At 44.4% G+C, this 17,685-nt stretch overlaps 3 protein-coding genes across 3 annotated transcripts in view; 2 read left to right on the forward strand and 1 right to left on the reverse strand.

The window, feature by feature from the left end:
• The first annotated feature begins 13 nt into the window (after positions 1-13).
• XRCC6 (X-ray repair cross complementing 6) lies at positions 14-13,465 on the forward strand. The gene is made up of 12 exons (XM_072035417.1): positions 14-183; positions 276-391; positions 698-836; positions 2,710-2,964; positions 3,834-4,017; positions 5,381-5,567; positions 6,784-6,952; positions 8,079-8,240; positions 9,114-9,243; positions 10,555-10,655; positions 11,507-11,620; positions 12,251-13,465. The coding sequence occupies exons 1-12, from the start codon at positions 84-86 to the stop codon at positions 12,445-12,447; spliced, it is 1,854 nt and encodes a 617-aa protein (XP_071891518.1). The 5' UTR covers positions 14-83; the 3' UTR covers positions 12,448-13,465.
• Positions 13,466-15,146: 1,681 nt separating this feature from the next.
• SNU13 (small nuclear ribonucleoprotein 13) lies at positions 15,147-17,316 on the reverse strand. Its single transcript, XM_027453954.3, has 3 exons — positions 17,152-17,316; positions 16,742-16,862; positions 15,147-16,121 (listed from the first exon to the last, which is right to left on the reverse strand). The coding sequence occupies exons 1-3, from the start codon at positions 17,152-17,154 to the stop codon at positions 15,859-15,861; spliced, it is 387 nt and encodes a 128-aa protein (XP_027309755.1). The 5' UTR covers positions 17,155-17,316; the 3' UTR covers positions 15,147-15,858.
• Positions 17,317-17,322: 6 nt separating this feature from the next.
• Positions 17,323-17,685, forward strand: part of MEI1 (meiotic double-stranded break formation protein 1) — a 35,261-nt gene continuing 34,898 nt past the window's right edge. The window contains exon 1 of the mRNA XM_072035399.1: positions 17,323-17,522. Within this exon, the coding sequence (XP_071891500.1) occupies positions 17,391-17,522 (132 nt within the window). The 5' untranslated portion in view covers positions 17,323-17,390. The remainder of the gene's footprint in view (positions 17,523-17,685) is intronic.

Below are 17,685 nucleotides of genomic sequence, written 5' to 3' on the forward strand. Positions count from 1 at the left end.
GGGCGGAGGCGCCGTGAGTGGCAGCTGGGGCCGGCGGGGCGGGCGCCGCCTCCATCTTGCCCCCTCCTCAGGGCGCGGCGGCCATGTCGCAGTGGGGGGCCTTCTACCGCGCCCAGCCGCACGGCGATGATGAGGAGGAGCGGGAGGAAGGCGACGGCCATGAGGAGGGCCCGGAGCCGCCCGGTGAGGCTCCCCGCCGGCCGGGGCCGCGCTCTGCCCCCGGGGGGGCGGCGGGGAGCCCTTCTGCCTCACGTTTCCCTCCCCTTTTCCCTCAGGGGGCGCCGGGTTCTCGGGCCGGGACAGCCTCATCTTCCTGGTCGATGCCTCCCGGGCCATGTTCCAGCCCTGCCACGACCAGGAGGCCGCGACGCCCTTCGACATGACCATGCAGGTGAGGCTGGGCGGCTGCCCTGTGGTTTTAAGGGCATATTGGCATAAAAAAAGATGTATTTCCTTCATATCCCTGTTAAAGAGAATGGTAATGAAAAATAATAACGCTTTTCCCCCAAAAAAACACAAAACATCCCGAAAAGCAACACCTTGAACTCTTTCTCCTGGCAAAACGTAGCTTAAAGCATTCATTACGGTTCTTCTGTCCTCCACAACTCATAGGAACTGCTAACCACCAAAGACAAAAAGCATTTCCACCAATACTGCAACAAATGTTCATGTTTTGACCCCTGTGCATGCTTTCCAGTGCATCCGGAACGTGTACACCAGCAAAATTATCAGCAGCGACAGGGACCTGCTGAGCGTCGTGTTCTACGGCACCCAGACGAACAAGAACTCCGCCGACTTCAAGCACGTCTATGTGCTTCAGGATCTGGACAATCCAGGTAAAGGCAATAGAGAGATAGGAACGTTCATGTAGAGGACAGAGATTAAAAAAAAATAAAATTGTGTAGTACTGTCATTAACTGGCCTCTCTGAACACAGAGCTGACAGGTGAACAAAAAGGTTCTTGGTAGTGAGATGCGTTTCGGGAGGGTGGATTTAGAAATTTAGTGGAAGCTTAAAAACTTAACGGGAGCTTAGCCTTTTTTGTTATAGTTTGTTCAGATCTCCTTTCTGTGTCTTTTTTTTCTGTTTTACTGTGGTCATTCGCTTGCCTCTGTTAAAGCTAAGAGGATCTCGAAAGAACTCTTGAGAGCCTGTCATGTGCTGGCCACGCTTCAGAATAATATGTGGACATTATAAGGAGCTGCAAGTTACAGCTGGTGGAGAATATCACAGAATGGCTGAGGTTGGAAGGGACCTCTGCAGGTAATCTTGCCCAGCCTGCCTGCTCAGATAGGGTCAGCTAGAACAGGTTGTCCGCTTTGTTACCTGCTTAGGGTGTGTTGTCTCTAATTTCCGTAGGAAGTTTTGCAGTTCTCGATTTTAGCGCAGTTTTGTGCAGATTACCTTGCATGCACTTGCTAACAAGAGTGCCAATTGTTGAATTGGAAAACCTAGTAGCAGTGAGATGAATGCATGCTTGGGGCTACAGGTAATCAGACAGCTGAGAGTGTTGTAGGGGAACTCTGTCTACTAGCTTTTAATAACTGTCATTATCTCCAGGGAGGTTTTATTTCATTTTCTTAACTAGGAGGTGCAGTTTAGTGCTTTTGCTGTCATGCTTTGATAACGCATGGGGTTTCCTGTAAGAACTGTGCCTTGTCCTACTTTCAGAATTAATTGCAAGTGGGACCTGACAGGACTGCCCAAGGTTCTTCTCCTTTCTTTGGAAGAAAGTGCCTTACAATTCTAGCTCATCCTTTTTCCTCCTTCCATGCTTGCCCTTTTTGCCTTCGTTAGAGGCAGTAGCTTCATCATGCTGATAAAAGTGTGGGTGAAAGGTGAATGTTGCTAAAAAGGAAGAAAACCGTACATTTACTGCCACTGGAGAGCCACATGGAAAAGACATGCTATTATTAGTTATTATGTAGTTGTTATGAAAACTTATGGTATCAATTAAATGAAAGCTGAGGATGAAAATGGGGGAAAAAAGGATGTTTTCAGATGAGATTTCAAGAGTGGTATGGAATTTGAGTGAAGGACAAAGGAAGAAGCTCTGCAGAATGCAGTAGGTAGAAAATGGAAGCTTGTCTCCCTTTGTAGAGTTGTGGGAGAAGACAGAGGAACTTATTTTAGATGGCTGGAGAAAGGAGTCATACTTGGGCCGGAGTAATCCACAGATCTTTAAAAAGGCCGTCAGTGCTCTGCTCCATGTGGTGATCTGCGGGCTGAATCTCACCTCTAGGCGGATGCTATCGGGCATGTGGGGCAAAGGAGCAGGAGGAGTTCTTAACCTTCCCAAAGTGCTGTGGAGACAGGATGCGTTTCAGTCTCTTCTCCATTCGCTGGTGGCATTGAAGTCTGCTGTTCCTCTGAAGTGGGTACAATTGGTGCATTTTCTGCTGAGAACTTGTCCTTTCAGTTCAGAGTGTGTGATGCTTTGATCGCTGCGTGTTTCCCCCAACAGAAGGTGCCCCACATTGGTGCCAGGGCACTTTGCCTCCTCTTACGGGTTCTTTCAGCTGATAATCAGCTTACATTATTGAAAAAGTTGGGCCATCTCAAACAGTTTTCTCAGGTAGGTGTTGGAAGGACATCACTACAGAGCAGTTGGGGGCATTACTCACGTGTCAGCTGCAGGGAACCATCAGTGCTTATTTGGAAGAGTTTGTTTCAGTATTTCTAATACATGCAAACACTTATTTCCCTCAGGGGCAAAGCGAGTCCTAGAGCTGGACCAGTACAGGGGAGAAGAAGGGCAGGCGCTTTTCCGCGAGACGTTTGGCCACAATGCTGACTATTCACTGGGCGAAGCACTCTGGGCCTGCTCCAATCTGTTCAGCGATGTCCGAGTCCGGCTGAGCCACAAACGGATCATGCTTTTCACCAATGAGGATAACCCTCACGCCAACGACAGTGCCAAAGCCAAGCTGGCCAGGACCAGAGCTGGTGATCTGAGAGACACGGGTCAGTGTGCTCCCCTTCAGCGTAGGCCTGGAATTTGAGGTGATAAAAGTGATGTGATGGCTCCTTGCACCAGATGTTAAATGCATTGCAGGTTCCTGATGGAAAAAGAATGTAAAATCATCAGGAATCTTTCTGGCGCTTTCTAAATGAGAAAGTTTGATATCCAATCTAAATTAGAAAATCCATTATCCAACCTGGTATCCGACAACAAACACTTCTTTCTAGGGTCTCTCTATCTACCCTCATACCATAAATCAGAATTAGAAAGGGCCATGGAAATCAAACTATTTTACTTCATTGTTCTGCCTCTTTCTCTAGGAAGGGAACAATAACACTAGCAAGGGAGAAATAGCACTAAGCCAACACAAAAGGAAGATTAATGATTGCATTCTCAATTAGCAGAAGATCAGCAACCTGGGCTCAGAGACTGGAGAGCAAATGCTTCGTTAGTTCAACTGTGCAGCTCAGATAAGCATTGTTTTTGGAGTTCAGCATATGTGCTAGATCTAGAAGCTCTGAGGCAACCTTAATCCATCAGCTCTTATAACTGGGAAGGGGGAATTTCTGAACTGATTGCTTCCCTCTATGCCTGAAGGAAGATTAGGTTTTAAAGGAGCTTAGCAGAGCTGTTTCATGCACCATGTTGATGCAATTCTCAATTAAGGAAGGAACCTTTTGCGTGCGACATTGCTTTGACTGAAGATGAAGAAGGTGTTTTGCCTTTTTCTCTAGCAACTTGCACATCTGGTGCAGATGGGGGGAATTTGGATCTTTCTCTGTCAATGACAGAGAAATCTGAGAGTTGTGGATCATGCCAGTGTAAGAGCAAAGCAGTTTCAGTGATCCTCTGTCTTTTACTTTCCTTCTAGGTATTATCCTGGACTTGCTGCACTTGAAGAAGCCAGGAGGGTTCGATATCTCTTTGTTCTACAGGGACATTATAAACATAGCAGAGGATGAGGACCTTGGGATCCAGCCTGACGAGTCAGGGAAATTGGAAGATCTCATGAAGAAAGTACGAGCAAAGGAGACGAGGAAAAGGGCTTTAGTCAGGTGTGTGTCTTGTTACGGTGTGTCATTCAGTGGAAGCAACTGGATTTTATTTTCAGACTGCATCTCACCTACCTCTTCTGGAAAGATTGGTCTCTAAAAGCATCACTACTTTGATTCCTCAATCTTAATTCCTAAGCCTGAGATTGGTGTTTCTTCCTTGGCTTCCAAGGGTATTTGTCCTTGGTGGATAAGAGTGAAGAGTGAATCTAGGCCTCTTCTTTTCCACCAAGTGATGTCTCCTGTATTAAGGCTGGCCAGAAAGTATCATGCTGAAAAAATGACATCATTGCCTAAGTAAAATATCTACCCAAAAATCGTCAACTTGTAGTCTAAAATGTTCAGTTTATAGTGCAATCTGATAGAAATGAGGCTTTGCTTGTCCTTGTTAACTTCAAAAAAAATTCAATCTCTGTGTGACTGATAGGTATTTTGGTCAGTAATTAGTTACATGTGGCCAGTGTGTCTAGGCACTTGGTATGGATTCACACAGCCTTGATATTCCTGATCTACTGAAAGGTTAGAGATACTTATAGAGAGATTAAAGGGAACTTGACAAAGTAGATGGGAAGTATTTTTGGAACCACCTCCTTCATAACAGTTGATTTTATTGAGTGAATTGATGGCAGAATGATGTGGGGTGGGTGCACAGGAAGTGAATGAACTCTACAGCCTCATGTTTTTTTAAAATATATTTAAAAAAATCCCAACTTGAGCTGTTGTTACTAGCATTCTTGCTCCTGCGTGCAACTTTGCTTTTCTCTTCTGGGAATGTGACTCAAGTTTTCTAATACCCAAAAAGGAAGAATCCTGTACCAATGATATTTTTGAGAGGAGAGCAAGTAATGTTCACAGTAATTCACTGTCCTGCGCTCAGAACTTTAAGATTACCTTCAATTTTAAACTTTTCCTTCTGAGTTTTTCTCTTAACTTTATATATATTTTAAATCATGGTATTGGTTGTCTTGATGGATTTCTTTGGGGGAGTTTTGCTTTCTGCTTGAACGGTTGTGTGAATTCAGAGGTCATATTGCATTAAGCGCAAGTGAATTTGCCCAACCATGAACTTGTCCTGTGCTCTACCTGAGGGTAGCTGCCCTTCCGAGTGATAAAAGGTGGAAGAAATTTGGTAGTTGAACTGTGTTTAAATAATTTTTATGACCAGAAGTGACAGCGTTACAAGAATGTTTTTACGCAAGTGAAATTAGGGAGAAAGTAATAATATGCTTCCAGTTACACGTGTGATTTAGGGTGGGGAGAGGAGGTCGGGGAAAATTATCTGGGAAATTACTGGTGTTTGTTTATTTGTTTGTTTTAAAAAATGATGGTTCAGAAGTCTCAAGCCTGTATCTGCTTTTTTACACAGGTTAAATCTCTATTTGAACAAAGATCTGTCTCTTTCTGTTGGTGTTTACAATCTTATTCAAAAAGCTTACAAGCCATATCCAGTGAAGCTGTATCGGGAAACTAACGAACCCGTTAAAACAAAAACGAGGGTATTTAATGGAAAAACAGGCAGCTTGCTTCTGCCTAGTGATACAAAAAGGGCTCAGGTAATGTATTACGTGTCTGCTTCTTCCTGTCACTGTGATTGCTGGATGGAGAGGTGGGGGAAGATGTTAAGCCTTTGCTGCTTTTGTTTTGTATTTCACTTTCAAGATGAGATGCAGTAATATTTACATCTGTATGCCCCTGGGGATGGTGCAGTCACTATGTAAGTTATTCAGAGAGAGAGTGGGCTGTTTCTCTGGCACGACTCTCGAGGGAAAGCATAGCTGCTGCTAGCAGTGCGCCCAGGAACACAGCTCATTTCCTTCTGTAAGGTAGAGCTGGGCTGGCAGCATCTGACCTTGCATGGCCTTGTGCTGTCACTGCTGGTGATGGCGTTTGATTCATTACGAACTTGTTTTGACTACTTCATTAAACATATGAGTGTGGATCACAGAGGGTTTTTAGAACTCTCCTCCAAAGAAAAAAAAAGTATATTAGCTTAGTTTATCTATATATTTATTAATTTGTTCTTTGCTTTGTCTTCCTGCTTGATAGCTTGGCTGATGTGGACTGAATGATTGTCACGTTCTGCTCAGGCACAGCCTTACTTCAAAGTGGGGTAGCCAGTTGCTAGGGGAATTGTCACAAGTGCACTTTGTGTTTCTTTCTGTTCCAAAAGCTCATGAAGTTGTTTAATTATTAGTTTTATTTATATTGGACACAAATGTCTTGAAATAAAATGCAGAAGATAAGCAAAAGGCCAAGCATCAAGCCTTTACATGTCTTCTGCAGGTGCACTACAATGCATTTTCATTTTTGTGGAATATGAATGATGCTTCAAAAATGTTGGTTCTGCCAGGAGTAGCTGACGTGCATCTGCTGCAGCAAGTTTAGAGCCAGGGATCCGAGAGAACCTCTGGAAGTGTCTAGTCCAACTCAGAACAAAACTTGGGAAACTGCATCAGGTCATTCTGGGCTTGTTTGGGCCTGCTCTGAGTAACTGCAGGGCTGAATGTGACAGCCTTTCTGTTCCAGGTTTTAGCCAGTGGCTTGGGAAAGTGCATTTTGCTAAGTCTGAATTTCCCTTGGGACAATGGTTGCAGACTGTGACATGCCATTTCAGTGTGCACTAATAAGGAGAATTTGCTCTGTATTGTCTAAAACCCCCTTTTCAGTAGTGGAAGACAGCAATTGCATCTTCTTCTTCACCTCTCTCCTTCAAGTTTTCTTCTGCTGTTGTCATTTCTACATGTTCTTCTCTGGCTCTCTCTAATTTAGGTGTATGGAAACCGCCAGATTGTGCTGGAGAAAGAGGAAACAGAAGAACTAAAACGATTCGGTTCTCCAGGCTTGTTTCTGATCGGCTTCAAACCACTTTCAATGCTAAAACAGCACCACCATATCAAGCCTGCCCAGTTCATCTATCCTGAGGAGTCCCTAATAAGTGGTAAGCAAGGAAGGCAAGAGAAGATCCATCACCTTGCATTAGGGTAATCAGCTGATTCATTGCGTGTTTGGGTGGTGATCATTGAGTGTGAAATCTTCATCGAACTTAAAAAATTGCTAATGTTGAACTATATAGAAATAACTGCTACTGCCTCTCTCAGTTGCAGTTAATTTTCTTCTTCAATAGCAGAAGAGCTGACTAGGCTTTGTGTTTCATTCACGCAAAGCAGCTAATCATACTAAGCACATGTAGCCCCAAAATACTTGGTTTTATCATTCATGGAAGTGAAGGATTCTAGGACATGACAAGAAGGCAAATGTGGTAAAAAAAAAAAAAAAAAAAGCAAAACAAAAATGTGAAGATAACTGCAGTTTTCAAGTCCATATCAGCTATAAGTGTAAACACAAGACTTGGGAAGTGTGGTTGAATTACCATATTATTGGCTTGGGAAGAGAGAAGGAGAGGACGCTTAAGATTGTGTTTTCTCCTCTTTTTATCTATCTTTGGAAGTTAATTCATCTAGAAATACAAAATTAATCCATCCGAAGCTGCATTTGTAAAGGAAAAGGTCCAGCTCCTCCATGTGCCAGTGGGTAATGAGGGCTGAGTTACAGCCTTGCATTGTCTGACTGAGGAAGAACCTTTATGGTAGCTTCTCCAGCTTAGCAGTTTCCCGAATGAAACATGTTACTTGTATGCCAGTTTTTTTGTAACCACACTTATCTGGTGAAATACAAAGCGAACATACGTGGTTAGGTCTCAAGGGGGCATATTGCAGTGTGAATTCTTAATTTTTTACTTCTGCAAAACGTCCTATGATGTGCTGCTATTCCTATATCCCACCCGACCAGAGTTAGGCTTTGTAGACATCTTCCAGTTTTCAACCTTACTTTGTTTCTCGGGCGTGTTTTCAGTTCTTTGCTCAGAACTCTCTCAGCTCTGCTCATGAGGGACAATATGAAGGTCATTTTAGAGGTTTCTCCTTTCCAAAAGTTGCTTTTTACCTCTGGAAATATTGCAGGCATTTTAAAGAAGTCACAGATAATCAATCTGTAATATCTAGGGTTACATTCCTGAACAAAGGAGCAAATCTGTCAATCTGACCTATGTAGTCTTTGCTTTACAGGGAGTACAACTCTGTTTAATGCCTTATTGATAAAGTGCTTGGAGAGAGAGGTGATGGCACTGTGCAGGTACACCATCCGCCAGAACACTCCCCCTCGCTTTGTGGCCCTGGTTCCCCAGGAGGAAGAGCTGGATGAACAGAAAGTGCAGATGTCTCCTCCAGGTACGGGAAGAGATGCTTTCTTTCCCTACTCTGTGGGATGGGCTCAGTACAATAGCTTCCTGCGTTCTGTGAAAATATTCTGACACCATTTTTCTTCAGTTTTGTCATTGTAAGCATCTGATGATGCATCTGATTTTAAAGATTAAGTCGCACCTCTGCTTACTCAGGTGTAACATGGCTACAGTGTTTTCCCTGCCTCCTACCCCTTTTTAGCAGATTTAAGTAACTGAGCTAAAAGTTGTAAAAGCCCTTTTGTCTGTTTGTTAGCTAGATGAACATGTTTTTCCCTGAATTTTATTGTATCCTTGGTTATGTTGTAAAATGTTAATATATTTCACATAGAACCTTGCACATTATCAGCTGAGTGGGGAATGATTAGGGACCGCAGGCAGATTCTTGCTCTTTTGCATTTTCTCCCTTCTTTAACTGGAAAATCCTCTACTGGCAGAATGTAAAGTAGGGGAATAACGTTGCTTGTGTATGATGTAAAGCATTTCAGAAATAACATCTAGTCATTAATCAAATTTGCAAGCAAGCCTTTTTCAAGCTCATATTTAGTGAAAGATGGGCAAGGTGGACAAGTTACTGTGATCTTCCACTTAAAAAAATGGGTCATGAGTTTTTTCAGCTTTTAGCTATCCATTTAGTGAGATTCTTTCTCAAAAAGCCAATAGTGGTGTTAGGTATTTACATAGAGATTGGGATTTATTGTCATATTAGGTATGAAGAATTGCTGCTACTTAAAACAAAATAGCTAGCAAGTCTGGGGAGTCATCAGACCTACCTATTTACTACCTTGGTCTTTCCCATAAAGCATGTTTTTGAGGACGTTGTTCTGCATAATTGTTCTCTCGCTGTCTCTGTTCTGTGTAGGTTTCCACGTCATTTTCCTACCGTATGCAGATGATAAGAGGAATGTTGATTATACAGAAAAGGTGCCAGCCAGTCAAGAACAGGTGAACAAAATGAAGGAAATCATTCAAAAACTCCGGTTCAAATACAGGTACATGCAGATAAATAGTGTGTGGGGTGCACATAGGGAAGAACGCACAACGCTATCGCTTGCTCTGTTGTACGTATTTTTCAGCTGCAGTTTCCACACGATAGATTTTGGTGCATGTGTTCACTAAATAGATATAATTGGGATGTTTCTTCATACCTGCTAATTTAATCATAGAATTGCCAAGGTTAAAAGGGACCTCTGAAGATCATCGACTCCAACCCCCCCTGCTTAGCAGGATCACCTAGAGCACATTGCGCAGGATGGCATCCAAACGGGTTTTGAGTATCTCCAGAGAAGGAGACTCCACAAACTCTCTGGGCAGCCTGTTCCAGTGCTTTCTGGCATTCTTTAACAGGTCTACAGCAAATGTTTTAGAAAGATGTAGTTACAAATACATTGGCTGTAAAACATTCCACAGCTTAGTAGTGCAAACTCAGTGGTCAAGCCAGGCACCTTAAAGGTTGTGGTTACAGTAGTTGGGCAAGACTTTGAACTGCTCTCTAGGTATGACCTGGATTTTGTTCCACAGTATGGCCAAGCATCATTGTGCAAATGTTGCTGTTGTTACGTGTCACGGGGATATGTCAGCTATAGGTGTAGGTAACTTAGCAAGCCTTGGTAGCTCCATTTCATAACGCAGTGTCTTGCATATATAAATTACATCGAAGTTTTTACTTAGAAGGTACCAAATGTGCCTCGGGGTTGGGGAGCACCTTGCTTCCCAAACGTAAAATGTTTGCTTGTGTACATCAAAAAAAGTGAGATGATGACTTGCCTAAACAAATTGCTTCCCTTTGCAAAAGCCTTGTACAAACTATTCTTGTTCTGAAATGCCCAGGCATCATGTGCTGCATGTAGCATGTTTGGGAATTGCTTATAGTATTGCTCTGGTTCTCTGGGCTGTTGTAATTGGTTGCAGAGGTACCACATTTTGTTCTGGTTGTGCCAATCTATCACAAATCAGATCTGGGTGAGAGTATGTCAGAGAATAGGCCGTTTTCATCATAGCTAGGACAAAATTCATAAAGTGCTCTTAGGGGACAATTTTTTATTTGTAGAAAGTAGCATAGGTGGAGTCAATGCAAGATGCTTCTGCCTGTTCCTTTCACACAGCTTTTAACGTTGTGGATATGTGACAGAGATGGTCATTCAGCAGATAAATTGAAAAGAGGAAGAACAGTTTTTCCAGTGAGATGGATTGATGTGCAGGAAGGAGGGAGGTTTTACTTTGAAATAGGTTGTTTGGAGATCTTACATGTCTTATCTGGCTTCTCAGCAGCATGAACTGAAATTTTGGGGGATTCTTGACAGGACCGACAGCTTTGAGAACCCGGTTTTGCAGCAGCACTTCAGGAATCTGGAGGCTTTGGCGTTGGATATGATGGAACCAGAGCAAGCTGAGGATTTGACAAGTGAGAATTACTGGTGGATGTGATGGGCAGTCGGATAAAGGGCTCTTGACGTCACCTCTTTGAAGTCAGAGATCTGGTGCTACAAAACCAAAAGTCTTCTAGAAGAATGTTTTAGTCATGTGCTGTTCCAAGATGTAGAGTTTTGGATGTGTCTTCAAGAACTCTTCTTTAAAAATTCTTTCTGTTTTCAAGAATCTAATTAATATCTTGGTCTGATAAATGGGCAGCATTTCTTACCGAATTATCTGCTAGGAGGCAGTGATGCCACCTTGTGGCTGTGACGATTTATATATAAGAATATCTCAAAGGGTAGAAACCTACTTTTGATGGGGATGTTTTTGTTTTTTTTTGTTTCTTTTGTTGTTTTAAATTTTGTTGTACGCTAGGAATAGTGTTAGAGCAGCTATTTGTTTCTTCTGAAGTGATACCTAGCAAATAATCTAGGTCCCTGTGCTAGTTACTGTACAAATATGTGACAGAAACAACCCATTCTGCAACAAACTGCTTGTAACCTTAGGTAGTAAATTGCTGTAATTGTCCAAGGTTAGACCTAGGTAAAGGTGCCACCAGCTAGGAGATCTGTATCACGTCTACCATGTAAGTTTTGTTCTGTGCGTATATTTACAGTTTGGGGATGTGTGTGACACTATTGCACATATATAATACAAATCTTTGATATTAGCAGGAGCTGTGAATTTCCCACTTGTGATTTTCATAACATAGCTCTTTGCATGCTTGCAAGAGGCTTGCATGCTAGTTTTTACAGAAGCAAGATGGTGTCTTGTGATGTGCTTGTTTAGACTCCTGTATTTGCTCTGTTTTTAAGAGGGCAAATCTTTTTATTTTCCTAGTGCCAAAGTCTGAAGAGATGAGCCGCAGGCTGGGCAACCTGGTGGAGGAGTTCAAGCAGCTGGTTTATCCTCCTGACTACAACCCTGACGGGAAGGCTGCAAAGCGGAAACAAGGCAAGTAATGACAGTGCAGATACACAGCATGGTGTCTGTTTTCTTTTCTTTAGTTGAGGCTTCTGTGTTTTCAGTGATTCTTAGCACAGGATATTTTGGTATCCAGCTAGACAGCTACTGTAATGAGAAACTGCATAGTGAAAACCGAGTGGTGTAAGAAGGAATGTGGGTAAATGGTTATAATATATCCATATTTTTTATAACTTTGAGTTTTACAACAGAGAAGTAAAATTGTTAATGCTTTTAGTCTGTGTTTTGGGTGAGGAAACAGACTTTTATTCATGGGACAGTTTTGCAAACCCAAGATGGGTGTCTTTAGGACTACGTGTCTAAGTAAAGCCCAAGTACATACATAGTATGGGAACCTGTGAAACTGCATAAAGAAGGAGTGTCAGCTGAATTCCCTGTGTGAACACAAAGTTTTGTTCTTGAGTTTGAGATCCTATCAATGAAATGCTGCATCATTTATGTAGTGAGTGGCACCTTTAGAAAGAAATGTAGAATGAGTGTGTAGATAGCCATTGAAATGTCATGCTAATGGCTGCTAACTGTGGTGTGTCTAAAAAATGCTGATGTCTTTCTATTTGATTTTCTTATTTAATCTTGGTGGTATAAAATTTGTCTTTCTAGCCTATGATGATCAAGCTGACAAGAGGCCCAAGATAGAAGTCTCGGAAGATTTGCTGAGGAGTTATGTGCAGGCTGGCACTCTAGGCAAGCTCACTGTACCTGCCCTGAAGGATGCCTGCAGGTTTTATGGGCTGAGGAGTGGGGGGAAGAAGCAGGAGCTCATAGATGCGTTAACTGAATACTTCAACAAGCACTAAGCAGGAACAGAAAGCCCTGGTTGACTTCCATCTGCTTATAGATGTGACTGTCTTAAGTGTATGCTGGGTCTGTTCAGTCCTGCTCTGGAAGAGAAGGCAACTGCTGCTGAATCCAGCAGTGGAGAAACTTTTAGTTGTTACGAAAAATCTCTGCAAACTCAACTTCTGTTCACAGTAGCCAAAGGAAGAATTAAATTTCCTGCTAATTCAGGTTGCCCACTGAAAGCAAACACAGTTGTGCCTTCCTGGTTTCTTAATAAAAGTTATTTTGGACTTCTTTGTAACACCAGCTATACCATCTTTTCATCAAAAAGACAGCAAAACGCACTTCAGTGTGAGTAAGAAAGCAGAATGATCCGTGCTAGTGGCACCACATGCATTCATCTGTCTGTGTGCTAACACAGGATGTAAATGTAGTGGGTTACTCTGCTACTCTCCAAAACTGCCAGCATTAGTACCAGTAATCAAAATTGGGTTCTTTTCTACCATCGGCATTATAAAGATTACCAGCAGATCACAAAGGAGAAAATCATTGCTGGTGATCAGTAGCCAGTCCTTCGGGCAAAATGCCAACGCTTGGTAAAGCTGCTCAGCCAGGTCTTCCATTTTTAAATGGCAATTGCAAAATCGGGTTTAAAAAAAAAAAAAGAAAGAAAAAGTCGTGTTCCCTGGAGGGCTGCAAGCATTGATGACAATTAAATTACTAAGATGGCACAGAGCTTTTCCACCTCTGTAGTGAGTATGAGTCAGAGTATTGAACAGGCTTCGGTGCTAAAATCCATGCTTTAAAAATAGCTCGCTGTGGCGGGTAGCCCTTGTTTGTTACTTCCACTATTTTTTTAATTATACTTCTGGAGGCTGCATCTGGGGATGTGTAAATTTTGGTTTTCAGACTCACCCCAGGATGTCCCACCTGTCTTGCAGTGCAAGGTGAGTTAAATTTTCGTTGCTGTAGGGAACAACGCTAATTGTTCCTAAACTGTAACTTGATGCAAACATGGAATACCTGAGATGCTCATTTTGGTCTGTGTTGGTTTTTTTTTGCGTTCAGCCAAGATTCTTCTTTGGCACACTCAATTAGGCAACGTGCTGAGGAATTAAGTCATGTATTAAAGTCATGCCCATGCTGCAGTGAGTGTGGCACACTTGTTAGGAGCCAGCTGCAAACACTGGTGACACTGGGAGCACTCTAGCTGTACCAGCATGCTGCCCACTTGCACAATGCTGCTCAAAAGAGGAGCTAACACATATAGAGCTCTGCCATACTGGAACTAGATGGTCTCTCAATCAGCCTGCATTACAGTAGATATTTTAAATAAGGATTTGTCTAAGCAATAAATTCCTTTTGCACTTAGGTGAGGAAGTTACCCTAAATACTTGTCTTAGCAAGACTTGAATTAAGTGCAGTGGAATAGTGAGACTGCCCTGTCCTTAATTCTGTGAATTTTCCTTTCCTGGCTGCCCTTATTAACTTTGTCTTGGCTTGCTAACCCCCGAGTGCAATATGTTCCAGGCCTTAGATGATTATGGCACATATTGTCTAGGTTATTACATATTTTTTTTTTCTTAAAGCAGGCTATTACATTAGGCAGAAGTTTAACAAGGATGGTGGTAGAAGGCTTCAGAGCAGAAAATTAGACAGTTTGGCTTGCTCAAGAATCCTTTATTTATGCTCCTTATGTGCTTTGTTTTACATCAGCTGTTTTGGCATGGTACAGAGAGGGCAAGTCCTTTGCAGAGTTGTGCTTTTAAACACAACTAGCTCAACAATCAGCATCAGGGAACAGCAGCCTTTCTGAAATTCATACAAATGGTAGGACTCCAAAATCTTTGTATTGACTCAACAGTAATGTCCTTACTGAGATGAATTTACCAGCCATTTATAAAAATACACAAACGTGATTTAAGTCTTTTTGTGAGATAAGTTTCATCTGTGGGGGATGTACCAGATAGAGGTATGCAGTTGGTGCCTCTGTGGAAACGTTACAGAATTTATTTTCCCTTCTGTTGTACCTCTCAGTCTTTCCTCTCTAGCTTTCCACTTTGGAAAGGTGAGAAGCACAACTGAGCTGGGTAGCCACGTGAGGAGCCAAAAGCCTGGGGATAAACTTCCCACTGTTAGAAGTCCAGGCATGCTGCAGACATGTTCGGTACGATCTGCCCTGACACGGAGGTTTATTCTCCTGCTCAGACCACAAATTGGTTTTATTACACAACATGTATTTAACTACAGCTAACTCTCTAAAACCACTGCTAATCCAAAATGCTGATGGTGCTTCACGCTTTTCCAGATCATGAGGTTACCCATCATTCCCTTCTTGAGCCACACGTTGTTTTATCTGAAAAACTACTTGCTCTCTTGTTCTGGCCATGACTTCTAAGCACTGATCTTTAGCTAGATGACCATGATGTAGTAGCATCCCTCAAAGCACAGGATCCTCTTTATAATTTGCCAGAGGTATGGTACTTGTCAGTCACAGCCAAGTTGCTGTCTACTATATTTTGTACTTAAAAATCCTAGGAAGCCCAAGCTCTGCAGGTCATTGACACAATCCATGCAAAGAAAACTGAAGGAGGATGAACTACCACACTGCAGCAGCCTTTAGGCAATCTCTGAGCAATTTAGCTTTACAAGTAGGAACACTTCACTTGGTGGCAAACGCTTCCCCAAGGGGACGACAATTATGGACATTCCTGTGTTTAACTTTGTCAGCAATTTTATTTTCTTAGAAAGACAGTATTTAAAAATAAGTGAAATTAAGAAATTTCCCCTTGTGCACTGCTGTAAGATTTCCGCTCCCCATACAGCTTTTCCAGAAGTCTTTTGTCTGGTCTCGAGAAGAGGGTTGTGCTATGTGTACCGACCTGGGCTCCACCTGCTGCTACACAGTAGCCACTGCCTTACACAGGGTCTGTGCTGCTTCACTTCAAACAACTCCAGCAGCCTCAACACCTGCATTGTACTGGGGAACCAACAGGCCTTGTCCTCTGTAGCCTAAACCCTTCTGAAGCACAAAGATACTCACACCTGTTAGAGGCTGAAGCTTAGCAGAAATACTCAAACACAAAGGAAACTAACAGGTAGGTTAAAAAAGCCCTGAGCAGGCAGACATGGAGATAACGGGGAGGGTTTTTTTTCTTCTCTCTTGAACATCCAACAGTAAATACAATTGTACAACCACTTTTCAATAAGTATTACAACGAGAAGGACCATGTTGGAGTGGAATAAGAGAAAAGAGGGGGAAGAGGAGGCAGAGACACTTTAAGAATGAAGCCGCTATTAAACAAAAATGTGGTATTTTGAAATGGAACACTGGTATAAAAACTCTATCAGCACCAACTAAAGCTAGACATTAATTCCCCCTGACTTCATTTTTTAACCATTCCACACACACTTGAAATCATAGGCGTTTAGACCAACAGTCTCTCTATAGCTTGCTGGACAGACTGGATCTGAGGCTTCAGCTGTGATCCCTCCTTGATGGTGATTGAACAGGCGATGACGGGCCGGGAAACACCGCAAGCTCTGCCCAGGGCCTGCTTGGAGCGCACAAACACATAAGGCACGTTCTTGTCCTCGCAGAGAAGAGGGAGGTGCAGGATGATCTCCAAGGGCTCAGCATCGGCAGCCATCACAATGAACTCCGCTATTCCTCGGTTCAGTGTTTTCGTGGCTGTAAAAGAAACTGAAGAGTAAGCCTAGGTCCTTCCGTAATGCATATCTAATGAAAAGTAACATTAGGAGATGCTGGAATTAGTGTGAGCAAGAAGGAAATCTAGCAAGAGATCAGGCCAAAGAAAGCCAGCAGCTACAGGACCATGTAATAGAACCAAGGCAGCTTCGAGTGCAGGTTGAAGAGAAGTGTGCTCAGCAGTGCACTCATGCAAGGCCAGAGGCTGGCCTTTGGAGTGCAAATAGCAGATCCTAGGGAAGGGATTATTCACAGGGTCACACCTGGGGTACTGTGCCCAGCTCTGCCCTCAAGCATGGGAGAGATTCACAACCCAGTGAGGGCAGCACAGGGCTGCTCATGTATGACAGTACAGACACCAGTGCTACAGTCTGAGCTTCTACCAGAGCTGTGTGTAAGTGCTGGAAAGCTTTGTTCTGTCCCTGAATATTGCTTAAGCAGGCTCTAAGAAGGAGGGAGGAGAAAGATACTCCTAATAGCCAGATCTATATAACATTACTGGCTCACAACTGGCGAGCACACAGTCTCTATCCATAGCTTCTCAGCAAATCCTCGCTATAAACACAGCATTTCTAGCACGCTGTGCACCAGGGCGGTCTCACCTTCGTTGGCTCCCTTGCGTAGCTGCTTGTAGTTGCAGGACTGCTGCACGAGGTCCAGCAGCGTTTTGGTGAGCTGGGCATCGGCCAGCGGGTAGGCTTTGGGGTTCACCTCTGCCTCGCTCTGGGGAGAGGAGAAAGAGCAGCGCGTTACGCCAGCAGCCGGTGCGGGGTCCGCCACATCCACCGGCTGCCGGGCTCACCTCACATTCCTGCGCTGAATTTATAATTAAATATAGATATTTTTATTTTTTCCCCCTCCAAAGCCCCCCGGGCCCGGCCTGCCCCGCAGCCCGGCCTCCACGTGCTCCCCGCCCGCCGCCTCCCGGCCGGGCCCGGAGCAGGGAAGCGGGGCCGGGCCCCCCCCAGCCCCCGGCCTCAGCCCCGCATGGCGCCCACCCCGTCCCGCTCACCATGGCGGCGGCGGCCCCGGTGCGTGAGGGAGCGAGAACGAGGAGAAGGAGGAGGAGGCGCAGAGCCCCGGCGCAGCGGCCCGGCCCGCCTCACCTCACCTCGCCGGAACTGAGGGGGCGGCAGCGGGAAGGGGCGGGCAGCGCGGGGCCGCCTCTCGCTGCCGCTTCCTCGCCCTCAGCCCCGCCTCAGCCTCGGCTGCCCCGGTGGTGGCGGCTCCACCGAGCCCGTCCCGGCCGCCATGGCGGCGCCGCCATCTCGTGGGCTGGCGGCGGGGCCGTGCGGCCGCCACGCTGCGGGATGGGCGCTGCCCCTCCGCCCGCCGCTCTGCATCGCCTGCGCCCTGGGCACCCTAAGCGATGGGGGCGCCTCGGTGGGCAGCGCACACCCCATGTGTCCCCCTCATTCCCCCTCATTCCCCCCTCACAGCCTGGGCTTTGACGTCCTGGGCTGAGGGGGCTCGGGGCAGGCAGCCCCGGCGTGGTGCTGAGCGTTAGACAAGGGCAAAGCATCAACGGGTTGCCCTCACACTAACG

The sequence above is a fragment of the Anas platyrhynchos genome, chromosome 1 (genome assembly GCF_047663525.1).
Source record: "Anas platyrhynchos isolate ZD024472 breed Pekin duck chromosome 1, IASCAAS_PekinDuck_T2T, whole genome shotgun sequence".
NCBI classification, from domain to species: Eukaryota; Metazoa; Chordata; class Aves; order Anseriformes; family Anatidae; genus Anas; species Anas platyrhynchos.

Bases quoted from the DNA above. Each gene is read 5' to 3' on its own strand.
- XRCC6 (XM_072035417.1), top strand. From the start codon at position 84: ATGTCGCAGTGGGGGGCCTTCTACCGCGCCCAGCCGCACGGCGATGAT. The intron at 184-275 runs GTGAGGCTCCCC...CTTTTCCCTCAG, and splicing joins GGAGGGCCCGGAGCCGCCCG to GGGGCGCCGGGTTCTCGGGC. The intron at 5,568-6,783 runs GTAATGTATTAC...TCTCTAATTTAG, and splicing joins GTGATACAAAAAGGGCTCAG to GTGTATGGAAACCGCCAGAT.
- SNU13 (XM_027453954.3), bottom strand. The intron at 16,122-16,741 runs GTGAGACCGCCC...TTTCTTTTACAG, and splicing joins ACGCAAGGGAGCCAACGAAG to CCACGAAAACACTGAACCGA.